At 43.3% G+C, this 20,105-nt stretch overlaps 4 protein-coding genes across 5 annotated transcripts; all 4 read left to right on the forward strand.

Moving 5' to 3' along the window:
- The first annotated feature begins 69 nt into the window (after window positions 1–69).
- Window positions 70–8,039, forward strand: syt12 (synaptotagmin XII). 2 transcript variants are annotated; one of them, XM_061282378.1, is made up of 8 exons: window positions 70–477; window positions 3,273–3,333; window positions 3,418–3,611; window positions 3,672–4,070; window positions 5,112–5,327; window positions 5,627–5,747; window positions 6,848–6,981; window positions 7,065–8,039. In XM_061282378.1, exons 2-8 carry the CDS (start codon window positions 3,288–3,290, stop codon window positions 7,236–7,238), a joined length of 1,284 nt encoding a protein of 427 aa, XP_061138362.1. In that variant the 5' UTR covers window positions 70–477; window positions 3,273–3,287; the 3' UTR covers window positions 7,239–8,039. The 2 variants fall into 2 exon arrangements, with proteins under 2 accessions (XP_061138362.1, XP_061138361.1); XM_061282377.1 differs by lacking the exon at window positions 70–477 and having other exon boundaries at window positions 2,860–3,333.
- A 392-nt stretch (window positions 8,040–8,431) lies between these two features.
- Window positions 8,432–12,813, forward strand: cat (catalase). Its single transcript, XM_061282376.1, has 13 exons — window positions 8,432–8,634; window positions 9,080–9,251; window positions 9,387–9,497; window positions 9,688–9,818; window positions 9,937–10,041; window positions 10,214–10,339; window positions 10,469–10,660; window positions 10,734–10,886; window positions 11,026–11,164; window positions 11,260–11,390; window positions 11,470–11,577; window positions 11,668–11,751; window positions 11,908–12,813. The coding sequence occupies exons 1-13, from the start codon at window positions 8,569–8,571 to the stop codon at window positions 11,968–11,970; spliced, it is 1,581 nt and encodes a 526-aa protein (XP_061138360.1). The 5' UTR covers window positions 8,432–8,568; the 3' UTR covers window positions 11,971–12,813.
- A 1,383-nt stretch (window positions 12,814–14,196) lies between these two features.
- On the forward strand, window positions 14,197–15,250 carry LOC133156459 (interferon-induced transmembrane protein 3-like). The gene is made up of 2 exons (XM_061282179.1): window positions 14,197–14,523; window positions 15,012–15,250. Exons 1-2 carry the CDS (start codon window positions 14,305–14,307, stop codon window positions 15,174–15,176), a joined length of 384 nt encoding a protein of 127 aa, XP_061138163.1. The 5' UTR covers window positions 14,197–14,304; the 3' UTR covers window positions 15,177–15,250.
- A 146-nt stretch (window positions 15,251–15,396) lies between these two features.
- On the forward strand, window positions 15,397–18,592 carry LOC133156458 (interferon-induced transmembrane protein 5-like). The gene is made up of 2 exons (XM_061282178.1): window positions 15,397–16,371; window positions 17,353–18,592. The coding sequence occupies exons 1-2, from the start codon at window positions 16,006–16,008 to the stop codon at window positions 17,584–17,586; spliced, it is 600 nt and encodes a 199-aa protein (XP_061138162.1). The 5' UTR covers window positions 15,397–16,005; the 3' UTR covers window positions 17,587–18,592.
- The last annotated feature ends 1,513 nt before the right edge of the window (window positions 18,593–20,105 follow it).

The raw sequence follows: 20,105 nt of genomic DNA on the forward strand, positions 1-20,105 counted from the left end.
AATTTTATGAGCAGTAAGTACACGACATACATTATTATTAAATATTACAGAATAATCAATGCAATTGCCAATTGGGTTAATGTTGCTTTAAATTATCCTTTGCATGTGCATGCCCGCCTGCTGCTTGTGAAGAGGAGGAGGCGGAGGTGAGAAGTTGTTCTGCAGGGAGCGTGTGTGTGTGTGTGAGGCGCACACAGAAATGCCAATCCAGCAGCATCTTTCTTTACAGACTCCAGCGAGCTGCGGCACAAGCAAGCTGCTCCTCTTCATCTCTCTCCTCCTTCCGAGCAAGCGTCTCCGAAGTAACCCATTTCTTCCTCCTCCCTCTTCGTCGTCGTCTTTTTCGCCCTCCAGCATTCGGCGGCACTGGATGGAGAGCGGCGCCTGAAGAGAAGGAAGAGCGGTGGAGTTGCTTCGTCCATCCTCCTCCTCTTCCTCCTCCTCCTGCCCGCCGCTGCAGCAAACAGGAAAGTCCCGGTAAGAAAGCATCCTTCTATGCTTTGCTTCTCAAAAAAAAAAAAAAAAAAGCGGGGAGGAGGAGGGCTGGTGTGATTTTCCTGCACACACACACGCTGTGTCCACATAGTGATCCGGTGGACTCCAGCAGGTTGCACTTCGAACAATTGATGCCGCTTCCATGTGCCGCTAAATGCTCCAAAGCACATTTCTAGTTCTGCATTTGCATGGCGTCGCAAAGTCTGGGATTTGGGGCCACAAAATGTCCTTGCTAACTAGTTTGGTGATGGGACGGCACTTTGGAATAGACGCCGACAGTGGAATCACACAAGTTAGAACACAAAACCTGCAGGAGACTTGTCGGGTTTCTTCCTAGAGGAAATGTCACCTTCAGAAAACATTTATTAACTCATTCACTGCTGAGCATCACATGCAGTTATCTGATGATCTTGCACGCTTTTGACACACTGCCCAATAAATAAATCATTTTTAAAGAAGTGTTTATTATCTGCCAAACTGCTATGGAAGGCCAAAACTGCTCGAATAATAAACAAATATAATACATATATATAAGTGGAGAATTGATTTAAAAATATAGAAACGGATATTCTTGTCATTTTTGTTTTTTTTTTACTTATTTTTGCATTTATTTAGCTATTTATTTCTAAATTTTATTATTTCATTTTTACTTCTATTTTTATACAAAGTAAATATTTTTGCATTTATTTTTCAATTCTATTTTTGATATTCGTTTTTACTTTTATTTATTTTCAATTTTAGCAGTTTTGGTCCTTCATAAAATGCCATTGGTTGTCAACTAACTTAAGTTGCGTTGACCGTAACTATTTTATGTTTTTTTGCCGCAAGTCAAAACAAATTTGTCCACCTGTTAGCTTGTATCTCAAAACACAAAGCACTTTCACATCAGTGACTCTTCTTGACTGCCCATGCTAATGATGCTAATAATGCAGGTGAACCTGCGTGTCATGAGGTTTGCGTATGCCCCGCCTCTTTACTTAGCTGAACCTCTTTTTTTTTTTCACTATCTCCAACTTCATCAGGGGATTCCCTCTCAGACACACATAGCACCATGCTTGCAGAATTGGCCGAGGGGTTATTTAATTAAGGGAGCGGCGTCCGGTCTCAGAGTGGTCTTCACGCAAGTATCATGTTGCAGAAAATAATTTCGGCATTGTCCGTCGGTAGTTCCTCAGGGAAGTATTTTAGGTACCTTCATTTACTATTAATCGGGAGTAAAATTTCAAACGAGTCTCATAAAAATGTTGATGCACTCCTAAAAAAATCTTGTCAAAAGTTATTCACAGACATTCTCAACGTCGGCAATCGCACCAGAAGACGTATGGCTCCGTTTTATGGCTTTCAGTTCTGTGGCAAGGCCGTTAATTAGATTATGAGTCGTCTGAGCCAAACTGGAGAAGGATTTGATTGATCAGCTTTTTGTTGGAATATTCACAAGGCCTACCTCTTCACACAAACACACATGCACGCACACACTCAGCCTTTCATTTTCCACTCAGTCTTATTGCTGCGCCGGAAAATTGAAATTTCACAAATTCCCAAAGCGCTATTGTGCTCATGTCACTTAGCGTAAGCCGATACAGTGACAAGATGTTTGTTTTTTTCTTCCTTCTCAGGCCTAAGGACAAGTTACCAAAATAGCAACAGCTTTCTCAGCATGATAAAGTACAAGATAATTAATTACATTTGACTCTGAGTCTTCCATAAAAAGCTTGTCATCATGCAATAGATTGTCAAACCTGCCAAGAAGGGCCTAAAAAAAAAAAAAAACCTCTACAATGTCACTTTTGTGAGTGAATAAAATGAAATCCTAAAAGAGACAAGAAGTCGTGCAGCAAGCACAACAAGCCTGTCTGCTTGTGTTCTATTTCAGCTCAGCGGCTCCGCTGAGACACAGCCGGAGCGCCCACGCTGCCTCGTTTGTTTTTTGCCAAATCTCCATGAATCATCCTTCCTTCCTAACACACACACACACACACACACACTGATCCATCACAACTACAGCCAAGCTAAGATAAAACAAAGCTCAGGTCCAAACGGCACATCAGCAGCCGTCAGTGCTCTGCACTGCGTCAGCCACTTTAATTTGGCTGCACAGCTTCAGCTGACTTGACTGGTGCCCCCCCACCCCCACCCCAACGGTTACCCATTGACCCCCCCCCCATCCAATGGTATCATTAGTGTAATGCTCCAGATTCCAGCGAGCAGGGAGAAGGATGAGAAGCTTCTTGGGGGGAGGAATGAGTCAGTCGATCGACAATGGATGCCCGCTATTGACTTGGTGTTGTGTTGCCTTGTTCTTCTCCGTCTCTTTAAAAGCAGCCTGCGAGTGCATTCATCTCCTCATGATCAATTCTCAATCTCGCTCATGTTTTGTCCAACGATATCCCGTTGCATGATTTGCACGTGGCGGGATGTCGGCGCGTAATCGTTGTGCGTATTTCTCTTGTCGTTATTGTGCGATTGCAATCTTACAATGGGCACAATAAATGCTAAAATATTTTTTTTTCCCCTCACTTGTGTTCTTTATGACCGCACGTAAACATTCCTGTATACATCTGAATAGCAAGCGGAGCTAGTCGCCCTGCAAAACCCAAGATGATTATTTATAGAAGAAAAAAACCCAAATGACATTTGGGATAACGACCTCATTTATTTGGTGTAATGATGTTAGCGCTAAGCCGGCCTCTTGCGTCTGCTGCACACGCAGATATTTTCTCTCTTCTCCATCCATGAAGATACTTGACTGGGCCGTTTCCGCTTTTTGCACTTTCCAGGCCGGCTGCTGCACCATGTCCTCTCTTCTGAGTGGGGACGTCTCAGACTACCATCTGAGTGGTGAGTGGACAACAGAATGAAATGAATTTTTATTTTCACGCATCTTTCTAAGCGTCTCCAACTTGCTCTATGCCGTCTTGTCAGTGGTGCGTAACCCGCCCGGCTGGGAGGTGGGCATCTACCTGGTGGGCTTTGTGGTGCTGCTGGCGGTGGCCGGGCTGAACATCTGGAAGCTGTGGAAGTCCGGTACCTTCCCGGCGCCGTCGCCCTTTCCTAATTTTGACTACAGATACCTGCAGGAAAAATATGGAACCTCCTTCGCGGAGGTCCGACAAAAGGTAGGCCAATCGCCGGTCACGTTCACTCGGGTCCGATTCCAAAGTGTGTGTTCTGTGAAGCGGGTGGCAGCTATCAACCACCGGCGGACGTCAACGGCGTCTAGCCGCAAGCCTAGCCTGGGCCCGGGCGACACCCCAGACGGCCTGAGGGATCTGGGCCAGCTGGAGCTGATGGGCCGCGACCTGGACCTGAGCGGCACGGCCCAACTCAACCGATCCGTCTCCACCGACTCGCTCAGCTCCATCTCGTCCATCGCCAACAACTTTGGCCACGACTTCACGGTGGGTCAGCTGGAGGTGACCCTGGAGTTCGAGCCATCGCGCCACAGCGGCCAGGGGACGCTGCGCATCATCGCACATCAGGGCAAGGACCTGCTGGAGAGAGAGGAGGGAGACTTCCCAGGGTGCTTCATCAGGATCTCCCTGGGTCCGGAAGAGCTCAACGTGGGAGTCACCAGGGTAAGATGGTTCCCGCGCTCGTGTTACATTACCTCCACTTTAGCGTAAATCGGGTCACTCTGAAGAACTCAATTAATTAATAGCAACTTGAGTGTAATGCATGCACTACTCTCGAGCATCACTAGGGGCGCAATGTCTGATGTGTGGTTATTTATAAAGGCGGGCCCGCCTGTTTCCCATCCGCTCTGCTCATTTTTACACTCATCGGTGAGCTATCATTTTGGCTCGCAAAGCTTCCTCCGCCCGTGCACATGCGACTAGAATCTGCTGTATACACACAAACAGCCCTGTTGTGCACAATTAGGGAGAAATAAATAGGAGGCAAAAGTCCAAGGCTGAGCTCTGCGCCGGCACATTTGTCCAGCGTTCCCGATGTCTCCATGCTGCCTCTCATCAATAAAATCCATAAGAGCCCTCAGGGGGTCTGGCATTCAAGGCCCTCTTCTTGGTTCACGTCGGCACAAACATTGGCTTTTTACTCCGGTGTGAGATAAAATGCTATAATTACATCCTCATCCCCTCTTATGTGTGTTACTTGGTGCCTAGTAACCTGCATCACTCATTTTTATTTCTTACCATCCTTTTATACAGTGGAAAATCAATTGCTAAGCAAATAACCACAGTCGTGATGTTTTTTGTTTGTGTTTCAAGATAAAATATCGCATTGGTGGTCCTCTGGGGTCAATTTGACCCCAAGCTGTTTTAGCTGTTAAAATCTCTGTCACTGTGTGTGACCAAACATTCCCACAACAGCAGGTGCAGATTTGATACATTTTATTTAGTGTATTATATCTTATTTAGAGGGGAAGCGAGTGTATGGCGACAGTTGGAAAGACTTGGTCTGGTCATTGATGTTGAGAAGTAAATTTGAGAAGATTTGTATGAAAACTTCAAGATAAATTAATTCTAATTTAAAGGTTTGACCTGATGGTGGCTCACTGATCTTTATGGGGTTATTTAAATTCAAGTTAAATTCGGCGCCACCATCAGGCAAAAACCCGCCACGGTCAATCAAGCACATTCCGTCTTTTTCCCCGACAGGTGCAGACAAACGCGTTCACCGTCATCTTCGACGAGAGGTTCTCTGTGGCGATCGACGTGTGCGCCCTGGACGAGTGCAGCCTCCGATTCGCCGCCTTCGGCATCGACAGCGACGAGAGGAACATCAGCGCCGGCGTGGCCGAACTCAAGCTGTCAGATCTGGACCTCACTGTCAGACCCTTCAACGCTTGGCTCTACCTCCAGGATGTCAACAAAGTGCGTCTTATTAGGATGATCATCACTGTGCTTGTGTTTTAACCATTAACCAAATATATAAATATACTGTTTGTTTGTAGGTGTATTAAAATAATATATCGTAATAGTCATTGGAATCAGACTAGGGTTGACCTGCCGGGTTTATGGTTCACCGCTAATAAATGACCGCACATGACAACCAATTCATGAAATACCAACCATAATATTGGATAAATGTGTTTCAACATGATTTGAGTGTTTCGGTTTTGGCAGGAACTGCTTCTAAATTCGCTTGTCGTGTGTGACTGGACTCGTTTTAGGCAGCAGATGCGGTCGGGGAGATTCTGCTGTCTCTCAGCTACTTGCCCACGGCGGAGCGCCTCACGGTGGTGGTGGCCAAGTGTAAGAACTTGTTGTGGACCAACGGCAAAAACACTGCAGGTCGTACGCACTTGCAATTTCTTCTTTTTCTATATTAACAAGCGTTATTTTTTTTATCAAGTGTGACAGTTTGTCAGTATTCACACTAGCAGTAGCATTAGCACTAATGTTTGTCTCTTGGCATTTAAGACTTTTATCCTCGCAGTTTAATGAATTCCGTACAAGCTTCTACCTCGGTGCTTTTTCAGTGTTAATTAGCCTTTCGTTGTTATTAACTGTAATTGTGTGAAGGCGATGGCGCAGTGATACTGACCGGCAGAATAACATCCGGTTGTTCCCAAAGATGATCTTTTTTCTGAAATAATTTTACGTTTACGGACTTAAGTGAGAGTCAAAATTTGGGTGCGTATTACACATGGGTACAGGCTTTTTTCCAGCATCGACATGCCATTTTTAGGGTGCGTATTATACATGGGGGTGCATTTTGCATGGAAAAACACGGTAAGTTGATTTATAGACCTAAAATAGGTTGATTTATAGACCTAAAATAGGTTGATTTATAGACCTAAAATAGACGTCTAAAATAGGTTGCTTTATAGACCTAAAATAGGTTTATTTATAAACCTAAAATAGACGTCTAAATTAGGTTGATTTATAGACTTAAAATAGGTTGATTTATAGACCTAAAATAGACGTCTAAAATAGGTCGATTTATAGACCTAAAATAGGTTTATTTATAGACCTAAAATAGACGTCTAAAATAGGTTGATTTATAGACCTAAAACACCAAGAACTGCCTTAAATGAAACCAGAAGTGACCTAAATATAACATTTACTCTAACTTTTGAAATTTCTGTCAGATTCAACCCGTTTCAACTTTTGAACTCCAAAGTGAACCTGTAGTTTTCGTTTTGTTACAAATTTAAATAAAATATGGCACCATTTTTTTAATATTCCCATGCATGGTCTTCGCCTTCACACGCAATTTCTCCAGAAATTGCATTTTCTAGTTAGATGTGTAATTTAAAAGTCTTCATCAAATGAAATGTGTTTGAAAATTAGGGATTAGAGCAATGTCATTAGCATTTGAAGCTAATTCGATTGCATGCGCCCACATGCGGCTCATTTAGAATTGTAACGCCGAGCGTCCCTCGTTGCAGACCCTTTTGTCAAAGTTTACCTCCTGCAAGACGGACGCAAGATAAGCAAGAAGAAGACTTCCACTAAGAGGGACGACACCAACCCCATTTTCAACGAGGCTATGATCTTCTCCGTGCCCTCCCTCGTCCTGCAGGTCCGACACTTGCCAACTGATAACAAGTGCTTAGTCATGCTTGCATAACCCCCCCCCCTCTTTTCTTTTTAACTTCCCTGCAGGAGCTCTCGCTGCGGGTCACCGTCGCTGAGGCATCCGACGACGGACGGGGCGAGAACCTGGGTCATGTGATCATCGGTCCAGAGGCCGGTGGCATGGGGATCACTCACTGGAACCAAATGCTGGCCACGCTGAGGAAGCCCGTGTCCATGTGGCACCCGCTTCGCAGGGTCTGAAGTCAAACGCTAACATCACACGCAAGAGATAATTTTTGGTGATCTTGGTTAGCTGCAAAATATGAGAAACAGATGTCAGTATGCCAGTGGCAGGCCATGCAATCGGGACCTGGGTCTTTAGTGGGGACTGAATGCACTTCTAAACAACACCACTATCATTTCACAATACTTAAGAAAAATGAAGAAATTCTAAGTTCAGTGAACACCTACAAAAATCTGCCATGTATCCAACATATACACAATCATGAATCCATGTTACATAAAGTCTCCGTTCCAGTCTAGCAGATTGGTGCTGTGTTTGATGTTGCTTTGAAGAAACACAATCCAGGTAGTCTTTTAAATTCCCAGGTGATCTATTTGCTGATATAGCCGAATCAAACGTCCGGTAGAGTATGATCAGCGCGTTGTCGTCATGTTGCGCTGTTTTGTTATTCATACAGTAGTAGACCCGCTGGCATTATTAAGAGTGTAAATGGTGTTTCTCCCTGTCAATTGTGACAAACGTACATTTACATTTTAGTTTTCTTGTTGACATTTTCTGAACATTTTTGTCATTTTCCTAACTGGTCACATGCATAGTCCACTTTTGACTGCATTCTCACATTTGAAATAACTCCAGAAATATTTAGCACCGCGACCACGTGACATTAAATTATATTTCGGTATGTGCCAAATAATAGCAATATTTTCCATTTCCATCTAGCAATTCTGTTCGCCTCCTCCATGACCATGCATGAAGCTCTAATGCTTGGAGCGCCAGCTTGTGTAAATGCTCTTTGAAATAAAAGCAATTCAACTGAAGCAGTTTTGATATTGATCTACTTTTTAACTTGACAGTGATGGTAACTTGACAAATGATTCACTCCCCTGGCAGGACACTTTGTTTTGTTTGGTTAACTCCAAACAATTCCCACAGAAAAATAAACTCAAAAATATTTTTTTAGAAACCTAACTATCTAGTCTGTATCTGGTAAACCTGCTGGTGGTTAGCCATTCATTTTATCCATCGAGTTATACATCGACTCAAGAACAACTGAGCTAGCGAGCTATCTGGTAAAACAGCTTGGGAGCATAGTTTGATCGAGGCCAGATAAATTTTTCAATTCACTCAAGATTGCGTTATGTCATTTTTTTTTCTTACGGTCCCAAAAGTAGGTCAACATCTTACGCGTCAGCCAATCAGAAGAGAGGAAACCGGAGGAGGCGGGGCTACATCGAGCAAAGTCCGGATACATAACAGAGATATATTGCCAGACTGGTAGGACACCGAAAAGTTAAAAAGCGACTTCGTTGTTTGAATCAAGAAGAAACTCGGCGATCACCTGTCGACATGGCTGACACCAGAGACAAAGCAAGTGATCAAATGAAGCTATGGCATCAGGCTCGAAGCTCCCAGGTTCGTACGCGGGCGAAGTAAGAGGTCATGTGGGGCGAACTAGCTGAATGTTATCAATAAACAAAATGCAGCGCTCGTACGTGCACTATTTGTTATCATTGATTACCATGTTGCTCAGCGTTTGTCCTAATTTGCATGTATGCTCGCTAGCTATTTGCTGTTATTCAGCAATGAAAACCAAACAAAAAATAGCTTTGCTCTCATGCTAGTTGTTGAAAAGTAACGCAGACTAGAGGAGTTCATTAAGAGCGGACTTCAGCCTTGGCCATTATATAAACCGAGCAAACAGCCGATTGTTATTGGAGAACGTCCACTTATCTTGCACTCGACAAAATCTCAATTCATAAAAAAAAGCTAATACCAAAATGAATCAAACTTCAACTAAAGATGGGGCACAATAATTTCACATCAGTGGGAAAGCGATATTTCGTGTCGTGTGCCTCAGAAAGCAGAGCTGCTGACCACAGGCAGCGGCATTCCCATCGGAGACAAGCTGAACCTGCAGACAGCCGGACCGAGGGGCCCCCTCCTGGTCCAGGATGTGGTCTTCACCGACGAGATGGCCCACTTCGACCGTGAGCGTATCCCCGAGCGCGTGGTGCACGCCAAAGGGGCAGGTGAGGTATTTTTGTCAGCATCAGCTCCATTTAAAACCACTGTTGCTTCTCCCGTGTGTGGAGGAACCGTAGAAGTATGCTCATAATCATTTTCACGACTTGAATGTAAATAAAGGAAGATTTTTGTGCGGACAGGAGCGTTTGGCTACTTTGAGGTGACGCATGACATTACCCGCTACTGCAAGGCCAAAGTCTTTGCGCATGTCGGCAAAGTGACACCCATCGCTGTCCGCTTCTCCACTGTGGGTGAGTTGAGAACAGTCGAGTACAGCAAGAGCTTTTGTTTTTCTAGTTTGGTGGTTAGAATTAGCAGGAAAGCCCAAATTATTTGTGATTTTTGAAAGCAGTGTAATGTACATTACTACCACCTAACGAATGGGAGTAGAACATTCCTTTTCCAGACAAACTTTGAATATTGAATTCTCCTGTGTTCCAGCGGGAGAGTCCGGCTCAGCAGACACCGTGCGAGACCCTCGAGGCTTTGCCGTCAAGTTTTACACAGATGAGGGCAACTGGGACCTGACGGGCAACAACACGCCCGTTTTTTTCATCAGGGACGCCATGCTGGTGAGTCTTCCACACCAAGGTAACAGTGCTTTGTTGTAGCCCACCACAGGAGCATTTTGAACACCAGCAATTTTTCTTCAGCAATGGAAGACTGCTGTTGACCGCTGATGTTTTGCAGTTCCCGTCCTTCATCCACACGCAGAAGCGCAACCCTCAGACGCACATGAAGGACCCAGATATGGTGTGGGACTTCTTCAGCCTGAGGCCCGAGAGTCTGCACCAGGTCAGCCGTGTGTGCGAGATGCAAAAAAAGATTCCAACGTGCATCACAATAATGCAATTATTCTTCCCTTTAATATCACAGCTGCCTGCGTTCTATTTGTAATCTTTTTTTTTTTTTTAAAAAATCTTTTTTTTAAAAAAACTTTTTTTTTTTACTTACTACTACTATGCAGGTGTCCTTCCTGTTCAGCGATCGGGGTTTGCCGGACGGCTTCCGCCACATGAATGGCTACGGCTCGCACACCTTCAAGCTGGTCAACGCTGCCGGAGAGCCCGTGTACTGCAAGTTCCACTACAAGGTCACGCCTGGTCTTCATCTAAGAGACCCGAGTCTTTGTTCAAAAGTCCAACGTCCCATAACATTGTCCACTTGAAGCGTCAACCTCGCAAAACGCGGCGCTGATGATGCTCATATGATGTCTTTCCAGACGGACCAGGGCATCAAGAACATGCCCATAGAGGAGGCAGACCGCCTAGTCGCCTCCAACCCGGACTACGCCATCGGAGACCTCTTCAACAACATCGCCAATGGCAACTTCCCCTCTTGGACTTTCTTCATCCAGGTCATGACCTTCGAGCAGGCCGAGAACTTCCGCTTCAACCCCTTCGACCTCACCAAGGTACAAATGCCCTTCAAACCGATCCGTCGGCTTTAAAAAGGCAAATTTACAATCACTCCCGTCTGGCTCTCAGGTGTGGCCGCATTGGGAATACCCGCTGATCCCGGTGGGCAAAATGGTCCTGAACAGGAACCCGCTCAACTACTTTGCCGAGGTGGAGCAGATAGCTTTCGACCCCAGCAACATGCCGCCGGGCATCGAGGCCAGCCCCGACAAGATGCTGCAGGTACGAAAAAGGTTTTGGGGCAATTAATAATGAAACAAGAAATCTTCAAACAGCACACGGACGAGAAATATCACTTTTCCATATCCAACATGGCGGCCGACACGCATGTATCAAAAGTCTCCGTTTTGCTCCGCCTCAGGGTCGCCTCTTCTCCTACCCGGATACTCATCGGCACCGGCTGGGCGCCAACTACCTGCAACTCCCTGTGAACTGCCCCTACAGGGCCCGAGTGGCCAACTACCAGCGTGACGGCCCCATGTGCTTCACAGACAACCACGGTCGGGACGGCGGACAAGCCGAGAGAGCTTTTAGTAAATCCCTGACATCGGCAAATGCGGCGCAGCTCATGCTACGTGTTCTGCTTGTCCTCCAGCTGGCGCTCCAAACTATTACCCCAACAGCTTCAGCACACCGGATACTCAGCCTCATTTTAGGGAGACGTCTTTCAAGGTGTCCCCCGACGTGGCGCGCTACAACAGCCACGATGAAGACAACGTCACCCAGGTAACCATTTTGTTGGAGCTGGCTGGTGGAAAAATACTATAGTAGGACAAAAAAAAAAGAAAAGAGCTTTTTCTTGCAGGTTCGCGCCTTCTTCACTCAGGTGCTGAACGAAGAGGAGCGTCAGAGGCTTTGTCAGAACTTGGCGAGCTCCCTGAAGGGGGCGCAGCTCTTCATCCAAAAGCGCATGGTAAACAAAATTCCACATAGTAGACTTTGTTTTTGGTTTTTTTGGGTGGACTTTGTGGATCCCTCTGAAATTGTGCGCCGTGTTCATCAGGTGGAGAACTTGAAAGCCGTCCATGCAGATTATGCAAACGGGGTTCAGAACTTTCTCAACAAGTACAACGCGGAAGCCCAGAAGGTAAAAAAAAAAAATACTCGGATTCTGCTTTTACACTTTGTCAATCCGGAATATCATTTGATTTTGTAAACATCTCAAAATATTCTCTGTTTATCAACGGTCTGCCATGACTTGATCAATGACTTGACGTGGCTTCTCTGGCTCTTTTTCTGCTAGAACGCTACTCATGTGTACAGCCGTCCCGAAGTGTCGGCCGTCGCCGCTGCATCCAAGATCTGAACGCACGCACGTCCACCGGAAGCTCGTTTCCGTCCTGCAGTCATAGTAAAAGCCGCAAGAAACAACAAATTGCAAACCAACCACTTTGAAGACGTCATCTCAAAAATAATGACAGTAATCTGCCAGTTTTCAGCTTTGGAAGAAAATCTTCCCATTTTCATTATGTTGGATCTGTGCCTCAATGAACAGGAATGATTGTTGTTGATTTGTGCCAACAGTGCTAATGTTAGCGAACGCAAAACGCCATATCTGCAATAAGCTCTGTCGTTTTACAGGAAGCAACCTGTGTGAGAAAATGCTGTGAAGAAGTATGGTCGTAGCAAAAGTAACAGTTTCTCTGATGTTTTCTTTTGATTTCACACCCGACTTGACTGGTGCTCCTTTGCTGGAAAATGCTTCATTGATCAATGCGTTCACAATTACAGCACAGTGCCTTGTGCTTGTGTCAATTCACATGTCGCAATTAAAGAGGAAGTCAACCCCAAATCTTTACTTGCCCCTATTAATCTAAGCACAGAATTATGATTAAAACAGCAATTTTCTGAAGCTGAGCTGTGACTGGTTGGGACTTTAGCCCTGGCAACCGTGAATGTCATTTCCAGTTGACGGCAAGTGGCGAAATGGCCGCTTGGATTGTTAGACTGTTTCATTCATATTCCACAAACAAAATGTTCATCAGAACACTGATTTTCCAGTCCTGGGGTTGAGCAGAACATAATATGGAGTTGACTTCGTCTTTAAAATATTGGGTCATTTTGTGTATGTTTGTAAAGTCACCTAATTAAAACTTTGAGGTTGTGATATAACATTGCTTTGGTTAATAAAACGCTTAGCAGCAACTTATTTTTTTATTATTATTCATTTTTTTCCCCCTTTAAAACCCTAATGTTTGTCAGACTTATACATTATTGTGACAAAATGGTCTGTCGAACAGACAGTTTATTCAGCACTTGATCCGGAGAGGGCCGTTCATATTTGCAAGAAGAATGCTTCCAGGTCATAAATGTAAAGCAATCAAATGGAAAACAGGAAGGACTGCAGTAAATTGCCGTTTAATGCGGGGATGTATTATTTCACATTATGTTTACTTGTCAAAAAGGGAAGCGGATTGAAGCGTCTACTGGTTAGTTTTGATGTATAACTATCTCTACTGAGATCTTGGCAGCAACGACAGCAGAGTGGCGCAGCGGAAGCGTGCTGGGCCCATAACCCAGAGGTCGATGGATCGAAACCATCCTCTGCTAATTTTATTTTAGTGGCACTTTTTGTTACTATTTTTTGAGTATCCCATTATTAAATGTTAACGTTGCACATCAAAACACTATTCAGTTAGTTCCAATCACTTTGTATTTGTTGTTGATGTCGAACGTATCTCCACGACAATAATAAAAAGGACCACCAGCATGGGCTAGCGTTGGCTCGTGAGTGAACGATTCGTTGAACAATTAGTTTGAACGAATCTTTTCAGTGAATTGATTCTAAGGATTCAGTTCACTTAAAAGAACTGGAATGCACATCACTAGTATGGGCGGACAACCTGGAAGAGAAAGCCAGAACAATTTGTGGATCAGGTGCGCTCAAGCCTCAACTCCAAGTGTAAGTGACAAAGAAAATTGTTTGCTGCGGAAACTTGAATGCTGGAATGGGATGGCACGTATTCGTCTATGTTTCACTGGTTTGTTGAAGTCACTGGACCTAGAGGTGCATTACCAGTTGATCTAGCCAAATACATTTGCAGTAACTTTATTTTCTACTCATACAGAGGAGGCATACTTTGAACTGAGGCCACTCAAGATCCATATGATGAAAAAATATTGTCAATGCGATCACTGGATCTGCAGAATGCAAAAATTCGTGCAATAATTGCATATGAAATCGTCTGCTGAGATTGACCAATTAGATGCAATCTTAAATCCGCATTGGATTCCAATCAGCGAACAGTACATAGGGATTTAATTACTAACACTAACTTAATTAGGTATCAATGCACTGGCCTTCTTATCATAAAACAAAATATGTGTGCTTACATGGCCTTTCAGAACCCGAACAAAGTACTGCCAATATTTGGGTTTTGAAAGTGAGATTGCATAAAAACTGAAATGTGAAATGCGTGTATTTTTACGCAAAACGTTACTTCAAATGTAACCTTGACAGTTCATCAAAGTAATTCACAATGTTTCCTATTGGGAAATTTGTTTCGAAAGGAGAACCAGTTTCACAATGCATTGTGTTCACAATGTTCCTTCCCCGCGACTCCATTTCCTCTCACCTACAAAAAGTTCACTTAAAAAGGAAATGTAGGAAACGTGCTTTTGACTTGAACTTAGAGACGACATGAAGCCGGCAGCTAGCCCAGCCGCGGCGGTCTCCACGCAGCCCGCGACTTCCGATGGGGCCCCTGACCAGCCCGCCGGTTCTACCGTAGTCCTGGTCGATTCGGCGGATGAGAGCACGGAGCCGCCGCGCGACTACATTATCTTGTCGCTCTTCTCTTTTGTCTACATGGGGAATCCTTTCTGCTTGGGACTAGTGGCGCTCATCTTCTCCATCAAGGTGAGATTGTCACTGTTTTTTATTTTTCTCTTTTTCTTGTGTTTACGTTGAGAGACATTTGCTTTAGAAATATGTAATGTTTGGAATACATATCTGGAATAGAATATCTGGGTTCTTAAAAATATATATACATATTTGTATTATAATTATATTCAAGGACAGTGTGTCGCAAATATTTATAAGTACCACCACAAAATATACTTTACGAGCCAGGTACCACTGACGTGTCCGAGATTAGAATACAGTTGTGTAGGAGGCCTACGTGTTAATCGCAAATAAGCAGAGGTTTTCTTCCTACTAACTAAGTATATTTAATAATAATAACCGGTGTAACATTAGGAACAGTTTTAATAGTAATGTGCTACTAGCCGCCTACCACCTAAGTCTTGTAATGGATTTATTATTTTTTAATTGCTAGTCATTTAAATTATATAATACCTTTTTTTTTTTTTTAATGTGAAATTGAATATTTTTGTTTGTGATTTCAGGCCAGAGACCGGAAATTGGTGGGAGACATGGAGGGAGCCCAAAGGCACGCCTATATGGCAAAAAGATTCAACCTCCTTGCCTTGTGCTTTTTCGGCCTTTCTATCTTCGTTATGGTCCTTGTATATGCTTTCTTGGTTTCTAATGCAAAACGCCGCCGGGTGTGAATTTCAAGGTTGTCACCTCACCATATATGTCCAATAAACATGTTTGCATGTTTGAAACGTGCATAAGCCACAAACACTTGCTCATTTTTTATTTCATTTTGCATTTTTAAATGTTTATTTATTTATTAACCTCTTGTTAAAACAGCTTGTTCCTTGGTTCATGGCACAGTTCTGTTGCTACAGGGGTTGGGCCATACCTTTTTTTTGTTGGGGAAAGAAAGGTGTTAAATGTTGAAGAATATTACCATGTCAATGCTAGTTCTTTTTTTTTTTTCAGACATTTAACCTTAAGCTATCTTTGTCTGCTCTTCGACGACCTTGTGTTAACTATTGATGTCGAACGTACACTTCAGTAAGTATAACAAATCAAACATAGCAGTCATAAAAAAAACACCAGAACTGGCGCATCGTACTAAACATTAATATCTACTTGCTATTTTAAAAATACTAACTCGCTAAAGTGACCACGGTGTGTGCAAATGCCACGTTATATGAAGTTGACAGTAACTGGCCAGCAGGGGGTGGTGTTGCTAAACTCTAATTACATCTGTTTGTTTCGTATTGTAAGTTTGACATCTACAATATTTTGAAAAATGAGAGGGCAATTGGTACCTGAATTGAGTTCTGTTGAGGTATCATTGAACGACAGGTTAGACAGAGTCAAGACATTTTCTGATTGTTTTGAATCATTCCTTCCATCTGACCCCCACCTGCTCATTAAACTTGTAAAAAAAAAAGGGAAAAAAATCCAACTTCTCCCTGGAAGTTTTCTGCTTGTGCTGTTTTTAGGCTCTGTCAGGGTGACCACATAATGACAGAGCTGGCGTAAATGAAAGAACCATGCCCAGTCGCCTCCCTTTTCACTGGCCCATATAAAAGCTCTTGCTCGGGGGGGCTCCTTTCCACTGAATCTCCTCGCTCGCTTCCCCAAAAGCCAAACATCAACCAGACCCAGTTGCCCCGATCGGACCCGACCATGGACAACCTTTCGTACCACCATTCGTACAATTACCCCTCCGACTGCACCCCGCTGACCAACTGCAAGTCTGCCCGGAAACCAGCCGGCTCCACCGCGGTCAACATGGGCAACGTGGGCGAGAACCCGCCTCGGGACTACATCTTTTGGTCTCTGTGCAACACCATGTATGTGAACTTCTGCTGCCTGGGATTCATGGCGCTCCTGTATTCCATCAAGGTAATCCCCACCACCATGGCTTCACTACTGTAAATATGCTGGCATGTGAAGAAAAGTTGATTTTAAGGACTGCATGTTCCCCATCTTTGATTGACTTCCTGTTTAGTCATTTGGATTAAATAAACTAATATTGAGTTGATTTTTCTTTTTAATTCAACAAACAAGAAGATTGCAGTTCCAGGTGGTCCAGATCTTGTCACTAAAGCTCAGTTTGATCAGATGAGAGTCTTCGCAGTATCATCGTGATAGCTCTTGTGTCGCAGAAATCAGGCCTTCTAAACACAAGAAATGGAGCCAAAAAGAAGAAACTACAGCGTGTACAAAAGTTTTTCATGCACCAGCAGCGGACTGGCCAGGAGTCCATAATTAAAGATGTTGGGCGGCTTCATCCGGGTGGTTAAAAATGGCGTAATTGCCATGTTCTTGGTGGGCGAGTGCTCAAGAGAAATTAGAGAGGGAGGAAGACGACGACGACGAAGCTTGGGTTACTCCTAAATTAAACAGCTGTATCAGCCTTGAACCTGAGAGCTTTGAAAAGAGCAGCAGTTCAGTGATTGGAAGGGATTTGGTCCGAGAAAGCCTAAACCCAGAACTACATCTGTAGGAGCAGGACACTAGTCCTAAACCAAAAACTGAAATTCATGTCGCTGACGCTAGCCTCAACCCAAGTCCTACTATTAGCCTCAAACTTAATCTTAGCTCTGACCCTAAACCAGAAGCCAGACCTGACTGCTTATCTGTAGAAGCATCTCATGACTTTAATCTTAACCAAATCAAAACCTAAAACAATAGTTTTAAAACAAAGCCCAACCCCGGATCTGTGTTATAGCATTATGCTAGGATATAGCTAACATAGCCAGTTAGTTATAAATAGTTATATTTATATAATCCATACTCCAAAATTGGACTTGGATTGGATTACTTTCCATGTCTGCCCAAACTACAGATTAATAATGTTTTTTTTGTTGTTGACCCAATTAGGCCCGTGATCAGAAGACGCAGGGTAACCTGCAGCTGGCCCAGGAGTGCTCGGATAAAGCCAAGTGGTACAACATCTTGGCAGCCGGCTGGAACCTTCTCATTCCTCTCCTGGCCGTGGGCCTGCTGGTGCTCCTGCTGGTCCACCTGGGCTCCTCTCAGGGCTCCTCTCAGGGCTCCTTCGACTTCCTCGGAGAGGACGGCCTACAGAATTTCCTGAAACTCTTCAGCTGGTAGACGGACCGGACAAAATGACCAAGGCAATTTTATTTTAGCGATTTTGATTTGAAGGGGAAGTGACGCCGGAGTGTGATCGGAAGGCAGTCTAGCGTGCTGCAGGTCTAGTTTTGTGCTAAGCTCAGCAGCTTTTTCATGATTCTATTTGGCTAGCAATGCAGCAGTACTACAATTTACAGCGAACCCCCCCGATTGGTGGGGAATTGGGACAAAGTTCTGACACAAATTACGAAAATCTACGGGTAATTGTCCACACAAAGAAATATATGTAAACGATGCCTCAAGATGGCGACAAAGTACATTTTTCTTTTAAACGAAAAGAAGCTCACCCCTCAAAGAAACATGAATAGCAACATTGAAAAAAAGATTCTGGACAAATTTGGATCTGTGACCGAAACCCAAAGTTTGAGCTATTGTCGCATTCCTTGGTGTCGTAAATTTGGGAGCTGCCGTTCTTGAAATATGTTATATATATTTATTGTATTTATGCAGCCCCGTCCGTCGTTTATGAATATCCGTACCACAACGGAACCCAATTATTGCTTTTGAAACATCTTTAGTTGTGACAACAAATAGCCGTTGATGGAAGCCAAAGATTTGTTATTGTGATAAATCAAGGACGGGGCAACAATCTCATTCAGCCTTAAAGATATATTACAGTTTTGCTAGCATGAGTTTGTATTTCAAAGAGACGAAAGCGATTTAAGTAAGAAATCATTTTAGGTCGAAAAAGGAAATCCAGAAGTCGTAACCATGCTCAAATTATCCTTATGTATTCATTGAGATTGATTTAATAGCTGATTTAATTCAATTAGCTGTCTTCAAAAATAAATACATTCAACTTGGATTGTTTTTAAAAATCTAGATCGGTTGAGTGAGAATTGGCTTAGAATTTGTGTTGATTTTTTGAGGATACCCTGGATGCATTATATTATCTGTTTTTTTTGCTCCTTTTTCTTGTTAACTCTTAATAAATCCACAAAATTCAGTGCAATACTGAACACAATTTTTTGATATGCTGTATTTTTATTATTAATACTTTCATAAGTTTTACATAATTTATACATTCTATATATTTTTACATCATTTTAACATATATATAATTTTTAAAAGTTTTTTATTATATATAATTTTCATCACGTTTTTTAATTTACTGCTGCTGCTTCATGTCCCGTGCCTTTCCTTCCTTTCCATTTGGACTGGGCTGGATGTAAAGGCTGAGTTCTTGCGGTTCTGCTCATGTACCTACACCCTGCTTTGCTTTGCTTTCCAACTGCCACTTACACGAATCCGGGAACGTTTTCATTCCCGGGCCAGTCCGCTCTCGCTTCCCTTTCATCCCAGCTGCGTCCAAATGTGGAGCTCTACATTATACATAGGTGTCAGCTGCTCAGAAATGACGTCACGCGATATTCCACGGTGACCCATTTGCTTGAAATGTGATGTGTCGTGGCAATTTAGTCGTTTGTTTTCTCCCCTCCGTACTGTTTTATGATCTGCAATTTTTTTACTATCGTTTTTTTCCCTACAAAACTGCTTGTCAAGGTAATTTAATTTCCATGTCGGGTTGCATGTCCAGCTGTTTCTGCAAAGGTGGACCGTGTTACAACCTGGGCGTCCTTCTGGTCCGACCTCCCAGCGTTCAAGTCCTATTAGACCACCTCTCTTGAGCTGCCCTCTTTATTTATACACGAGCAAATGACAGCTTCGGGCCTGCAACTTTCTATTTTGCCCTTTTGCGGCGGCGGGAAAATTGTTGCAGATGTCTGGCATGAGGAGAATTACAGGCTTGCCGCTGGAAGAAGGCAGCGTGTTCAAATGTTGCTTCTGGGTGTTGTCCGCTAACATTTGGGGCAAAAATATACACGACTTGCATATTTTTTTTTTTTTTACATTCTCTAACATGAATCAAAATAGTGGATGGTGAGTAGAAAAATGTAAAGACTGATTGAAAACAACTTTTGCTTTATTTTATGTCGGGGATAAACTGTGATTGTTTTTTTTTTTTTCTTGCCGTTATTTCTGGCCACCTGAGTTACCTCAGCTCCTCAGTAAATTTTTATTAGTCGTTTTTTTTATTATTAGGCTTCTTTGCAGATGACAAAGAATGCATGTCTGTGTGTGTGTGTAATGTTATCTTTCAGCATGTGTTACTTCACCTTTTGTGTTCAAGAAATATGTATCTTAAACGTTAAAATAACCATCAAATCACAATAATATTCACAAAACCTTTACAGCAAACCACTTTCACAGCGTCAAGCAAAGATTAGACATTTTGAGCTTTGCAAAGGCAGTCATTTTAATAGATCTGGAATTTAGATATGATTATTTTTAGCAGGTGTACCTAATGTAGTGTCCACTGAGACTCGTGTTTTGAATGAAGGCAAAATGTCTCTTCACAGTGTATTTCCGCTCTCTTTCCCCGCCCCGTTTCTTCTTCTCAAAAGTTCCCTTGTTGCAGCGTTTCAATGAAAGGGCCCATTCAATTGATTCTTTAAAAAAAAAAAGCTCGCTGCACA

The sequence above is a fragment of the Syngnathus typhle genome, linkage group LG7, assembly GCF_033458585.1.
Source record: "Syngnathus typhle isolate RoL2023-S1 ecotype Sweden linkage group LG7, RoL_Styp_1.0, whole genome shotgun sequence".
Classification (NCBI taxonomy): Eukaryota; Metazoa; Chordata; class Actinopteri; order Syngnathiformes; family Syngnathidae; genus Syngnathus; species Syngnathus typhle.

Coding starts and splice junctions, on each gene's coding strand:
- syt12 (XM_061282377.1), top strand. CDS start 3,123: ATGACATTTGGGATAACGACCTCATTTATTTGGTGTAATGATGTTAGC. Junction 3,334..3,417: donor CTCAGACTACCATCTGAGTG/GTGAGTGGACAA, acceptor CCGTCTTGTCAG/TGGTGCGTAACCCGCCCGGC. Junction 5,328..5,626: donor ACCTCCAGGATGTCAACAAA/GTGCGTCTTATT, acceptor GACTCGTTTTAG/GCAGCAGATGCGGTCGGGGA.
- cat (XM_061282376.1), top strand. CDS start 8,569: ATGGCTGACACCAGAGACAAAGCAAGTGATCAAATGAAGCTATGGCAT. Junction 11,165..11,259: donor GTGCTTCACAGACAACCACG/GTCGGGACGGCG, acceptor CTTGTCCTCCAG/CTGGCGCTCCAAACTATTAC. Junction 11,752..11,907: donor ACAACGCGGAAGCCCAGAAG/GTAAAAAAAAAA, acceptor TTTTTCTGCTAG/AACGCTACTCATGTGTACAG.
- LOC133156459 (XM_061282179.1), top strand. CDS start 14,305: ATGAAGCCGGCAGCTAGCCCAGCCGCGGCGGTCTCCACGCAGCCCGCG. Junction 14,524..15,011: donor CGCTCATCTTCTCCATCAAG/GTGAGATTGTCA, acceptor TTGTGATTTCAG/GCCAGAGACCGGAAATTGGT.
- LOC133156458 (XM_061282178.1), top strand. CDS start 16,006: ATGAAAGAACCATGCCCAGTCGCCTCCCTTTTCACTGGCCCATATAAA. Junction 16,372..17,352: donor CGCTCCTGTATTCCATCAAG/GTAATCCCCACC, acceptor TGACCCAATTAG/GCCCGTGATCAGAAGACGCA.